Here is a 13,965-nt window from a genome sequence, read left to right on the forward strand (position 1 = left end):
ACCAAACAAATGCTTAAAAACAAAGTAAGAACAACAATATAAAAATCAAACTAAATTGAACCAATTTAATGTTTCAAATTTGTAAATGGTGTTATCTGTCAAGAATACATAATAGTCAGAAACCATAATGAACTTAACAACAGATCTTCAAAATATAAAACAAAAACTGTTAGAAATATGAAAAAATTTAATAAATCTATAATTTTGGGATACCTGAATATACCTCTCTCAGACATTACCAAATCAAATAAACAAAAATAAGTAAGGCTATAGAGGATTTAAATAACAAAATTAATAAGTTGATAAATAGAATATTATATTTTTCAAAAATATACATGGAACATTGAGAAAAATAAGCATGCACTAGATCATGAAAAATATTTCAATAACTCTAAAAAGCAGAACATATACACTCTCATCATAATGTAATAATACGCTTTTTAAAATCAATAAATAAAATACCCCCCCCAAAAGAACGGTATCTTTCAAAACAAAGCAAAAAACAAAATCCCAAGTATTTATAAATAAATAACATTTCTCTATGTGACTCTCAGATTAAAAAAGAAATCAAAATGGAAATTACAAACTCTTTGGAAATAGGTGTTAATGAGGGAAACTATTTATTGAATCTTGTTGGATGTGGTCAAAACAGTACCACACGAACAGGTATAGCTTTACATGCATTTATTAGGAAATAGGAAAACTTCATTAAGCAATTTTTTAAAGGTTAAAATAATTTAAAACTCAAGAAAATAAACCCAGAGGGAAAAAAGGAATTAATAATAAAAGCATAAACTGAATTTCCACTTCTGTTACTATTGGACTCAATTCTCTAAGAATAACTTGAAAAGCTAAAAAGAAATATGACAAGCATTTACTTGAAGGCATCAGCATCAGAGAACAAACAAGAGAATAAACAATGGCCAAGTAAAATAAGAGAAAACAGAAATTCAGATTTGTTAGGCATATAGGTACCACTTTCCTGTTGGCGGTCTTTCTCATTGTCAGAAAAAGCTGAGAAGTGAGTGGTTTAGCCTTCCAGGCCTGGGAGGAAAAAGCTGGAGTCCAGGATCTCTTTTATCAAAGCTTTGAGTTGGGACCCCATGGGATTAAAGACTGGCGGGGGAGGGGGGGGGGGCACGGTCTCTAAAGGACTGCAGCCTCAGATCATCTCACTGCGGAAAGTGATCCTGGATTGCGTGTGCCTTCAGGCAATTGTGAGAAACAAAAGAAAGTCTTCCCTGAGGAAAATGAAATCATCCTACACCTCAAATTAGTTTTACAAGAAACTTAGAGAACACACTTTTTTGGCACACAATAAAAAGTAACCAGGCCCAAGAAGAAATATGGCAACCTGAACCAAATCACTGGAAATACTAGACAGTAGAATTGGCCTCACATAGGTTCCAGATATTGGAGTTATTGGTGATTATCCTTAAAACAACTATGCTTTAAAAAAAAAACAAAACCCAAATATGCTTACAAAATTAAAGGAGATAATAAAAGATAAAATTAAGAATTTGGCATAAAATTTGAAATATAATAAAGGATGTAGATTTGAAAAAAATCAGAATTGAAAAGTAGAAAATACAGTAATGGAAATTAAGAATTCAGTGACCCCGCCTGACCTGTGGTGGCGCAGTGGATAAGGCGTCGACCTGGAAATGCTGAGGTCGCCGGTTCAAAACCCTGGGCTTGCCTGGTCAAGGCACATATGAGAGTTGATGCTTCCTGCTCCTCCCCCTTCTCTCTCTTTCTCTCCTCTCTCTCTCTCTATCTCTCTCTCTCTCTCTCTCCTTTCTAAAATGAATAAAAATAAAAAAAAAGAATTCAGTGACCCAACTGAATAATTAATAAATTAAATGACACAGGAAGATAGAAAAGTTCAGAAGAGAAGAGAGGGTAAAAGTCAGGAAGGATACAGTCAAAAGGTCTAACATATGTATCGTTTGTAGTCCTACAAGGGGAGGAGAAATAGAAACGAGATAGAAGCAATGTTTCAACAAATAATGCCTGAAAAACACCCCAAACTGATGAAAGACTTGCAGTCACAGATTCAGGAAACTATCACCCCTGAGGGATAGGTAAAAAGAAATCCACACCCAGCCATATCAGCTGTCAATCTAATTGCTGTCCCTTTGAACTTAATATGCCCTTTTCCTCCACCCCCTGGTTGCCTATAAATAACCAATTCTTCAAATGCTCTTAAAACAAGCTTTACTATTTTACTGGCTCTTTTACTAAAGGGTTGAATAATCTTTGACTCCGTGTTTATTTTATAATTACATGTCATGCTTTTAACTTTTTGGAAAAGTATACTTTGAATATATATGAAACAAGGAATTCATGAAAGACTATTTTTTCTTCTTGCAATATTTTTGTACTATTTTATTATTTTTTTTTTCCCCATCTCACTGAAAAATAATTCTGGTCACACTCACTAATCTGGTCTCAAACTGCAGTTTGAAAAACCCTGCCTTAGCAGGCTCCGGGCTGGGTGGAGGGTGGAGAAGAAGACGGACAGCGGTAGCATTGCATTTTAAAAACTTATTTAAATTTGTTTGTTGGTCTGTTTGTTTGGCTTCTCCCACTCCAGAAATCAGATGACCTCGGACACTGGGCCTTTTTGTTCTGTTTTGTTTTGTTTTCCCTCTTCTCTCAGCGGCCACACTCCAGGATCAATGCGGGGAAGTGGGGCGGGGGAGGGGGGGCCGGAGATGCGTTAAGAAAAACCAGTGGTCAGTTTAACCTCGGCAGCGGGTTCCTAGGGTGGCGATCCTGCAGGTCCAGCGAGGGCCGGTCGCTCCGGGTGGGGCCTCCGGGACCTGGAAAGGCTGCGGGATCCCGGAACTTTTTGGACTAGTCGGAGTTCGCAGCAAGCGAACTTCAGGTTCTCCTCGAGAGTTCTCGGAAGTGCGAAGTGGGGAGGCGCGGAAGGGGCGGCTAGCGTCGGAACTCGCCACTGGGTTCCCTAAGTTCCCTTGTGCATCTTCTGCCTTTGTGTCGGCTCGTCCCTTCCCGGGGCGGGGAGGCAGACAGTTGGAGAGGGTGACTTCGGCGTGTTCTTCAGGTCCTGTTTGGAGGGACTGAGGGCCGTGAGATAAAGTGAACAGTAAAGGGCCTGGCCGGCCTTTGCCCGTCCCACCCCGGGATACCCGTGCCCTTGAACCCGCCCCTCCCGATCTCTCTCTGGGCGGGTTCCAGGCGCTCCGCACTCGCCACCCAAAGGCGCAGCGACGTGAGCTATGGATCGCTTTGCTGCGCTGGGTTGCGCGAGGCTGCGGTGGGCGCTGCTAGGGACGCGGATGACCCGTCTTGCTCTCGGCCCACAGGGGGCCAGAGCCAAGGCCTCGATCCCCAACGCCCTCCCGGTGGCTGAGGCAGCCGAGGCTCCCGGAACCGGGCCTGGCGACCGGAGGCTGCGGAGCCCGGATGAACTTTCAGGACCTGGGCAGCTGCGCTTCCTATTCCAGCTGTTAGTACAGGGCTACGTCCTGCACCTGCACCAGCTCCAGGTAAGCGGGCGGGGCCTCGCGACGGGGGGTGAGTGAGCACTGGGCGGAGAAGCTGGGGATGGGGAGACGTTGGACAAAAAGGGAAGAACATGGGAACTTAGCTCGGCCCCGGCTGGTGCTATGGTCATAACATGGAAATGGGTGGGGTTTTGTGCTAAGGGTAGACCGAGCCCTCGGAACGGAGATGAATAGGTAGAAGAGTGTTAAGAATCAGGAGGGCACCAGAAAGGAGGTGACTCGGGACGCTACGTTTAAAGTGTGCAGAGCTTGAGAGAGGAAGGAACTCTTTGTAACAGAGTGGCAGATGCAAGTGTGTTAACTGCCAGATGTTATAGAACCACAACTTATTTTTTGCAGTCATATTGTCTACCATAGACTTCTTCCAAAGGCAATGACTTCAGGAGGATTACAGAGGTTTAACAATTAGCCAGGTAAATCTCTTCTTAAGGGAAAAAAGATGTCACTTCTCAGAGAGTGAAAGCAAAATCATAGACATTAAGGAAAAGGTGCATTACTTTGTTACTATGATATCAATTTCCAGTAAGGAAGATTTATCCAGTGGAGCACTGATATGAGGCCGGGATGAATGGCCCGCCCCTCTGTCAATGGACAGAGACCGGAAAACCCAATATTGATTAAGTTGGAGAGGTTTCAGGATTTTCCCTAGAGCAGTAACCAAACGAATTCTCGATGGCCCGAAGAGGAGAAGGAGGAAGCAGAAGAAAGCCAGAAATATGTGGCCATTTATAGGAAAAGTCAAGGCTGAGATTTAGGAGAGCCCCTTGATTCCAGTCCTATACCTCAAAGATCTGTAGTCACATGACCCTGGGCCGCTCCCATGGCAAATACTCACAAAAATTAGGGGATATTTCAAAATGAATATGAAGCGATAAAAAAAAAGTATTTGATTTTTTTTATTAAACAAAAACATCAGAAAAGCAAATAATGCCTGACCAGGCGGTGGCACAGTGGATAGAGCATTGAACTGAGATGCAGAGGACCCAGGTTCGAGACCCCGAGGTCACCAGCTTGAGCACGGCTCATCTGGTTTGAGCAAAAGGCTCACCAGTTTCAACCCAATGTTGCTGGCTCGAGCAAGGGGTTACTGGGTCTGCTGAAGGCCCGTGGTCAAGGCACATATGAGAAAGCAATCAATGAACAGCTAAGGTGTTGCAATGCGCGACGAAAAATTAATGATTGATGCTTCTCATCTTTCCAATCCTGTCTGTCTGTTCCTGTCTATCCCTCTCTCTGACTCTCTCTCTGTCTCTGTAAAAAAAAAAAAAAAAAAAAAAAAGAAAGAAAGCAAAGCAAATGACAAGACAAAGAAAATTCTTTGATTATGCAAATGAGAGCAAAATCAACTTTTATTTCATTGGTGGAAATGCACTATACAAAAGGCTGAAAGTACTGGAGTATCTGCACGTCCCCTGATCTTGAAAGTGCATTTTGAAATATCCCCTAATTTTTGTGAGCAGTATATATTAGCCCTTCCCACACACTACAGGTGGCTGGTGTGAGTTAATAAAGGGCGGTGTGCTACACATCTGTAAAACCCTGGTTAATACCCCTATTGAGGAACAGGATGCATATCAGTGACTGACTTTGTATCAGTTCAATTTTTTTTGGTTGTCACGCACTCTGGCTTAAACTGTAAAGCAGCTTTATTGGTTCATATAACCAAGAAGTTTAACAGTTGGGTGCCCTTCAGGTATAGTTTGCTCTAGAGATTCATGAGATCATCAAAGCTATAGTTTTGTTTTTCTGCAGTTCTCTTGGCTCTGCCGTCTTGCAGAAGTTAGTTGACTGGCTTGGGTTAATTGCCCATCCCTGAACATCATTGTGGCCACAAGTATACTCTAATTAGCTTAGACCCTTGCTGGTTCATCCTTAAATCTGGGGTTAGGATCTTTTCTTCTAAACTCGGTGGCTGCAGTACAAGGGGGAGGACTGGAATTGATACAAGGGCACTTGCCCATAACGTTCCCTGTTCCCGCAGTTGTCAAAAACTGCATATCCCACATAAAATTATCCAATCCGCTTGGGGAAACAGTGCAGGAATTAAGAGGATAGAGTGGAAATTGGGACATGTATAAATCATGTTAGCCCATAAATGCTAGTTCCGTCTCTTTCCTAACCAAAATAATGTCAAGAGTGTTAAAAAAATAAAATGTGAATATATGTTACATTTACATGTAAATTTATATTAAATTGATATCTTTTAGAAATATCAACCCTTAGAGTGATGAGATCAGCTATCTATTCTGTAGCTCTGATAGTGGACTTCCTGGATTGGTGACCCCCCAATGGCCAACATTTTTTTTTGTAATCAGAACTTTTAAGATCTACTCTCTTAGTGACTTTCAAATATATAATACAGTATTATTAATTGTAATTACTATGCTGTACATTACATCACAGGACTTATTTTCTTTATAACTGGGAGTCTGTATCTTTTGACTACTTTCATTCATTTTAACCCTCCACACACACACCTCTGCCAACCACCAATTTGTTCTCTGTATCTGTGAATTTGGTTCTGTTTTGTCTTAGATTCTGCATATAAGTGAGATCATTGAGTATTTGTCTTTCTCTGTGTGACTTAACTCAATTAACATAATGCTCTCAAGGTCCATGTGGTTGTAAATGGCAAGATTTCCTTCTTTTTATGGCTGAATAATATTCCTTTGTGTGTGTGAATATATATCTATGCCACACTTTCTTTATCCATTCATCCACTGATGAGCACTCAGGCTGCCTTCATGTCTTGGCTATTGTAAGTACTGCTGCATTGAACATAGGGGTGCATATATCGTTTCAAGTTAGTGCTTTCCTTGGATAAATACCCGGAAAAGGAATTGCTAGGTTCTATGGTCTTTCTATTTTTAATATATTTAAGAAACAACCATACTGTTTTCCATAGTGACTGTACCAATTTATAGTCCCACCAATATCGCACAAGGGTTCCCTTCTCTCCACATCCTCACCGACACTTATTATTTCTGTCTTTTTGATGTTAGCCATTCTAACAAGTGTTAGAAAGTGGTTTTGATTTGCATTTCCCTGGTGATTAGTAATGTTGATCACCTTTTTATGTACCCGTTGGCCATCTGTATATCTTATATCTTCTTAAATTGTTTGTTTTTTTTTTGTTCTTGAATTGTATGAGTGCTTTATTTTGGATATTAAAGCTTACAAGATATAAGATTTGCAAATTTTTACCTGTTCAGTAGGTTGCTGTTTTATTTTGTTGATGGTTTCTTTTGCTATGTAGAAGCCTTTTAGTTTGATGCAGTCCCAGTTGTTTGTTTTTGCTTTTGTTACCCTTGCTTTTTATATCAAATCCAAAATATTATCTCCAAGAATGACATCAAGGAGCTTACTGCCTATTTTTCTTCTAGAAGTTTTATGGTTTCATGTCTTATGTTCAAGTCTTTAATGCATTTTGAGTTAATTTTTGTGTATACTGTATGCTAGTTTTATTCTTTTGTGGTTGTCCAGTTTTCCAACACCGTGTATTGAAGAGATTGTCTTTTCCTCACTGTCTATTCTTGGCTCTTTTATTGTAAATTAATTGACCATATATGCAGGGTTTGTTTCTGGGCTCTCTGTTATGTTCCAGTAATCTATGTGGCAATTTTTATGTCAATATCATACAGTTTTGATTACTATAGCTTTGTAATATAGTTTGAAATAAATATGCATGACGCCTCCAGGATTTTTTTTTCCCTCAAGATTGCTTTGGCTATTCAAGGTATTTTGCAATTTCATACAAATTTTAAGATAGTTTGTTCTATTTCTGTGAAAAATGGCATTGGAATTTTAACAGGAATCGCCTTGAATATGTAGATTGTTTTGGGTAGCATGAACATTGTAATAATATTAATTCTTTCAGTATATGAACATGAAATATGTTTCCTTTTGCATCTCCTCAATTTCTTTCTTCAAAGTCATAGTTTTTAGTGCATAGGTCTTTCTCTTCTTTAGTGGAATTTATTTCTAGATACTTTATTCTTTTATGTAATTGTAAATGTGATTGTTTTATTAATTTCTTTTTTTGATAGTTCATTATTAGTGTATAGAATCAACAGATTTTTGTATATGATTTTATATACTGCAACTTTATTAAATTCATTTATTGGCTGTAATGAAGTTTTGGTGTAGTCTTTAGGGTTTTCTGTATATAATATGTCCTTTCAAATAGTGACAGCTTTTCTACTTTCTTTCTGATTTGTATGCCTTTTACTTCTTTTTCTTGCCTAATTGCTTAGGCTAGGACTTCCAATATTTTGTTTAATAAAAGTGGTGAGAGTTGTCACCCTTGTCTTATCGCTAATGTTGAGGGAAAAGCCTTCAGCTTAGACTATGATGTTAGCTGGTGGGTTTGTCCTATGTGACCTTTATATGCTGAGGTAGGTTTCCTCTATACCCACTTTTACGAGAGTTTTATTATAAATGGATGTTAAACTTTTTCAAAATATTTTTATGCATCTATTGAGATGATAATATGATTTTTATCCTTCATTTTGTTAATATGGGGTATAACACTGATTGATTTGCTAATGTTCCACTCTCCTGGCATCTTTGGAATAAAGCCCACTTGATCATAGTGTATGATTCTTTTAAGTAGTTATTGTTGAATTTGGTTTGCTAATATTTTGTTGAGGATTTTTGCATCTATACTTGTCAGGTATATTGGCCTGTAATTTTCTTTTCTAGTGGTGTCCTTGTCTGGTTTTAGTATCAGGAAAACGCTGGACTTGTAAAATGATTTTGGAAGTGTTCCCTTCTCTTTTACTTTTTGGAAGAATTTGAAGGGATTGGTATTAATTCTTTAAATGTTTAGTAGAATTCACCAGTGAAGCCATCTGGTCCTCAGCTTTTGGTTGTTGGGAAGTTTTTGATTACTACTCAGATATTCTTACTTGTAATTAGTCTGTTCAGATTTTCTACTTCTTCAGGATTCAATCTTTGTAGGTTGTATGTTTCTAGGAATTTTCCATTTCTTCTAGGTTGTCCAGTTTGTTGGCGTATAATTAATTGTTCATAGTAGTCTCCTATGATCCTTTGTAGTTCTGTGGTATCAGTTGTAACATCTCCTCTTTCATTTCTGATTTTATTTGAGTCCTCCTTTTTTCTTGGTGAGTCTGGCCAAAAGCTTGTCTATTTTGTTTATCTTAGAAAGAAAACAACTCTTGGTTTGGCTGATCATTTCTATTGTCTCTTTAATCTCAATTTCAATTGTTTCCACTGTGACCTTTGTTATTTCTTTCCTTCTACTAACTTTTGAGTTAGTTTTCCCACTTTTTTTTCCTAGTTCCTTGAGGTGTAAAGTTGGGTTGTTTTTTAGATCATTCTTGTTTCTTACTGTAGCATTAATTGCTTTGAACTTTCCTCTTAGGTCTGCTTTACTGCATTCCATAAGTTTTGGCTTTTACCACTTTTTTCTTTCTTCACCTAAAGCCTCCATTCCCACTCTCTACTGCAGTGGTCCCCAACCCCCGGGCCACGGACCGGTACCGGTTCGTGGGCCATTTGGTACCGGTCCGCAGAGAAAGAATAAATAACTTACATTATTTCCGTTTTATTTACATTTAAGTCTGAATGATGTTTTATTTTTTAAAAATGACCAGATTCCCTCTGTTACATTCGTCTAAGACTCACTCTTGACGCTTGTCTTGGTCACGTGATACATTTATCCGTCCCACCCTAAAGGCCAGTCTGTGAAAATATTTTCTGGCATTAAACCGGTTTGTGGCCCAAAAAAGGTTGGGGACCTATGCTCTACTGGACATCAGCATCAAAAACCAGATAATTTGTAACCTCCTGAACCTGGTAGGCTTTGTGCTGCCCAACAAAGAGGATGTTATTTCCAGCACTAGTAGTTCCAGCAGCTTCACCAGGTCAGCTTCCTTGCTATCTGTGGCTCAGCTGGCAATATGAACAGTCCCATTGTGATTCTGGGAAGAAATGGTGCCTGGTCTTGGACTCCTTTATTGCTTGTCCTGCCCCTGAAATCTAGTCATGCACCACTACCACATCAATGTCCTGAAGAGCATGTTTGGTTATATTGGTCCCCTGCTTAGGAATCTCCACGGGGCCTGGAGAATCAGCTTTTAACTTCTCATCTGGACATTGGAGGCCCCATCTTCCTTTTCCCAAGCACCTTTCCCTTTAAGTTTTGGTATATTTTCATTTTCATTTGTCTTTAGATCTTTTACTTTTTTTTTTTTAATTTATTCATTATAGAGAGGAGGGAGAGAGAGAGAGAAGGGGGGAGGAGCAGGAAGCATCAACTCCCATATGTGCCTTGATCAGGCAAGCCCAGGGTTTTGAACCTGCAACCTCAGCGTTTCCAGGTTGACGCTTTATCCACTGCGCCACCACAGGTCAGGCTGTCTTTAGATCTTTTTAAAAAACTTTATTATTAAGTGACAGGTGGGGAGGCAGAGAGACAGATTCCCGCATGTGTCCTGACCGGGATCCACCTGGCAAGCCTCCTACCCAGTGATGCTTTGCCCATCTGGGGCTGCGGCTTCATTGCTCAGCAACCGAGCTATTTTAGGGCCTGAGGTGAGGCCATAGAGCCATCCATAGTGCCAGGGGACAAATTGTTCAAACCATTTGAGCCACGGTTGCAGGAGGTGAAAAGAGAGAGAGAGAGAGAGTAAGAGAGGAGAGAAAGAAGCAAGAGGGGGAGGGTAGGAAAACCAGATGGTTGCTTCTCCTTATGTGCCCTGACTGGGAATCAAACCCAGGACATCCACACACTGGGCTGATGCTCTACCACTGTGCCAACTGGCCAGGGCTCTTTAGGTATTTTTTGATATCTCTTTACTTCTTTATTTATTTTTATTTTTATTTTTTTATTTTTCTGAAGTTGGAAACAGGGAGGCAGTCAGACAGATTCCTGCATGTGCCCGACCGGGATCCACCCAGCATGCCCACCAGGGAGCGATGCTTTGCCCATCTGGGGCGTCGCTCTGTTGCAACCAGAGCCACTCTAGCTCCTGAGGCAGAGGCCATAGAGCCATCCTCATCACCCAGGCCAACTTTGCTCCAATGGAGCCTTGGCTGCGGAAGGGGAAGAGAGAGACAGAGAGGAAGGAGAGGGGGAGGGGTGGAGAAGCAGATAGGCACTTCTGCTGTGTGCCCTGGCCGGGAATCGAACCTGGGACTCCTGCACACCAGACCGATGCTCTATTACTGAGCAACCGGCCAGGGCTTTGATATCTCTTTTGATTTCTTCTTTGACCCAGTGGTTGTTAAGTAGCATGTTGTTTAATCTCCACATATTTTTGTGAATTTTCCAGTTTTTCTTTCCAATATTGCTTTCTAATTTCATAGGATTATGGTGATAAAAGATGCTTGACATAATTCAATCTTCTTACATTTATTTATGATCTATACTGGAGAATGGTCCATGTGTGCTTGAGAAGCATAGGTATTCTATTGCTTTTCTTTTTTTTGAGTAAGGAAAGATTTATTAATCAAGAAGGCCCCAACCAAGAAGATGGGAGACCTAATAGTGCCTTAAATCTATCTTCTCTGTTGCTTTTGGATGAAATGTTCTGTACAAATCTGTTAAGCCTGTGTGGTCCTAATGTGTCATTTAAGACCAATGTTTTCTTACTCATTTTCTGTTTGGATGACCTTTTCATTGATGAAAGTGGGGTATTAAAGTCACTTGCTGTTAACTGTATGGATCTATTTCTCCCTTTGTGTCTGTCAATATTTGCTTTATATAGTTAGGTGCACATGTTTCTTTTTTTTATTTTTTTACATGTTTCTTATTATAACCTGTGTATATGGCTTAGAGACTGAGCTGTTAAGTTGTGAGGGCTGGGCCTATGTCTTTCCCACTTCTGTGCCCCCCCCCAAGGCCAGGCACAGCCCTGGGCACAGGGGAGGTTCTCAATAATGTTTAATAAATGAATAAATTTCATGGACCAGCCAAAGGCTATGAATGGTGCCAAGCAGTGGCTATATCTGCTGGTAAGCTTCTTTGTGAGACTCTTATCAGCTCCTTCATCTGGGTCATTTGACATAAGATAGAGTGAAGATGAGATGGTAAGGGAGGTGGGCATGTTAATTAAGTCTGGCCCTTGAGGTCTCAGTTTTCCAGGTTTAGAAACTAAATTTTGTCAACACATTCAACATCACTATACTACTGGAGACTGACCCAAAGAAACAAATTGTGGACTGGAGTGCCCACATGTTTCTTTCCTGATGAAGTTAGCTCTCCTAGGGATCATAATATTTCCTTACATTGAAACTCCCTATTTTGTCTCTGGCTGGTTGGCTCAGTGGTAGAGCATCAGCCTGGCATGTGAAATCCCAGGTTTGATTCCTGGTCATGACACATGGGAGAAGTGATCATCTGCTTCTCCACCCCTCGCCTCCTCTCTCCTCTCTCTCTTTCTCTTTTTTCCTCCCACAGCCATGGCTCAAACGGTTTGAGCAAGTTGGCCCCAGGTGCTGAGGATGGCACCATGGCTTTGCTTCAGGCATTAAAATAGCTCGGTTGCCAAGCAACGGAGCAGCAACCCCAGATGGACAGAGCATTGCCTGCTAGGGGGCTTGCTGGGTGGATCCTGGACTGGGTGCATGTGGGAGTCTTTCTCTACCTCTTCACCTCTCACTTAATAAAAAAATAAAAATAAAAAATAAAGAAAGAAACTCCCTATTTTAGTTATCTATTGCTGTATAACAAACTATCCCAAAACATAGTGGCTTAAAACAGCATTTTGTTATATTTATGATTTGGGGTCAAAAATTTGGACTGTGGGCCCTGGCCGGTTTGCTCAGTGGTAGAGCTTCGGCCTAGCGTGCGGAGGACCCGGGTTCGATTCCCGGCCAGGGCACACAGGAGAAGCGCCCATTTGCTTCTCCACCCCTCCACCGCGCCTTCCTCTCTGTCTCTCTCTTCCCCTCCCGCAGCCAAGGCTCCATTGGAGCAAAGATGGCCCGGGCGCTGGGGATGGCTCTGTGGCCTCTGCCTCAGGTGCTAGAGTGGCTCTGGTCACAACATGGCGACGCCCAGGATGGGCAGAGCATCGCCCCTGGTGGGCGTGCCGGGTGGATCCCGGTCGGGCGCATGCGGGAGTCTGTCTGACTGTTTCTCCCTGTTTCCAGCTTCAGAAAAATGCAAAAAAAAAAAAAAAAAAATTTGGACTGTGCACATCAGAAATGGCTTAGTTTTACTTCACAATAGAGTAAAGCTTCAGTTTGAATAGCAAAGATCACTAGGTTGACTTAATTTGGGCCATATGTCTGAACCTTGGGTCTGGCTTTTGACTGGCTCCCTCAGTTCTTCTCCACGTCACACCTGCCAGGAGTTAGAATTTTCAAGATGGCTTCTTTTATTTCATGTTTGATGCCCAGGATGATTTTACAGAACAAATGAATCAATTTCCCCCCCCCTCTCTCTCTCTATGTGGCTAGCTTGGGTTTCCTCTCAGCATGGTGGTCTCTGAATAGTCAGACTTTTTCCAGAGTGCTGGCTTTCCCAAAGTGAATGTTCTAAGAGATAGAAAGTGGAAGTTCCCTATTTCTCAAGGCCTGGGCCTGGAAACTGGTGCAGCATCATTTCCACTGTATTCTACTCATCAAAGCTCTTACAGAGCCCATCTGTCTCTGGAGCAGAAGATGCAGACCTCACCTCTTAAAGGGAGGGATATCAAAGAAGCTGTGCCTATTTTAATCCACCACATCCTCTTCCTAAGATCTAAACACCTAGGGAAAGAAATTAGTAACTACTTTAATAGACTGCGGGTGTATAGAGACCCCAGAACTAAAGGAATATAATCATTTGGAAGGAAATTTCATCTAGGCTGTGGAGAAGCCTGGTTGAATATGCTTCTTTGGTGTCTGCCCATTACATTAAGTATCTCTCTTGGGAGATAAATGCTGCCAAGTTCTTGCTGTTTGGCTTCTCTCTTCTGGGTTTTGTAATGGCCAATTCTATTCTGTTAACACATTCTTTCTTCAGTTTGGCTAATACCATTGATTAGATGGATTTTCTGCCTCAGTACTCACATTACTATCAAGCCTTCCAGAGATTATCCTCCAGTTACCCTGACTTGGCTTAAAGTGTTTCAGTCTCATCTGGCAGACATTTACAGGTTCCCTTGAGGCTAACAGAATTAGGTGTACTGCCTGTAAGCCTTGAGGCTGGGAAATTTGAAACTAGGTGTTGAAGACAAAAATGTGAATTATACCAACTTATCAATTGCACTGCCAGAATTTTATCTTACCGATAAAGGGATAGTCTAGCTAGCATATTCAAGGTAGCAATATTTTTGATTGGGAAAGATTAGGATGACTTCCATGTCCCAGTAGGGGACTAATTAAATAAATTATAATACATTCATATGATGAAATTTTATGCAACCATTAAAAAGAATAGGGGAAAAGTAAGTATACCAATATTTGCATCATGGGGGTGCCA

General features: G+C 40.9%; 1 protein-coding gene across 1 annotated transcript in view; it reads left to right on the forward strand.

The window, feature by feature from the left end:
- Positions 1-2,768: 2,768 nt before the first annotated feature.
- CYP27A1 (cytochrome P450 family 27 subfamily A member 1) overlaps positions 2,769-13,965 on the forward strand; it is a 32,987-nt gene continuing 21,790 nt past the window's right edge. The window contains exon 1 of the mRNA XM_066346699.1: positions 2,769-3,515. Coding sequence (XP_066202796.1) covers positions 3,246-3,515 — 270 coding nt within the window. The 5' untranslated portion in view covers positions 2,769-3,245. The remainder of the gene's footprint in view (positions 3,516-13,965) is intronic.

This window comes from Saccopteryx leptura, chromosome 7 (genome assembly GCF_036850995.1).
Source record: "Saccopteryx leptura isolate mSacLep1 chromosome 7, mSacLep1_pri_phased_curated, whole genome shotgun sequence".
Classification (NCBI taxonomy): domain Eukaryota; kingdom Metazoa; phylum Chordata; class Mammalia; order Chiroptera; family Emballonuridae; genus Saccopteryx; species Saccopteryx leptura.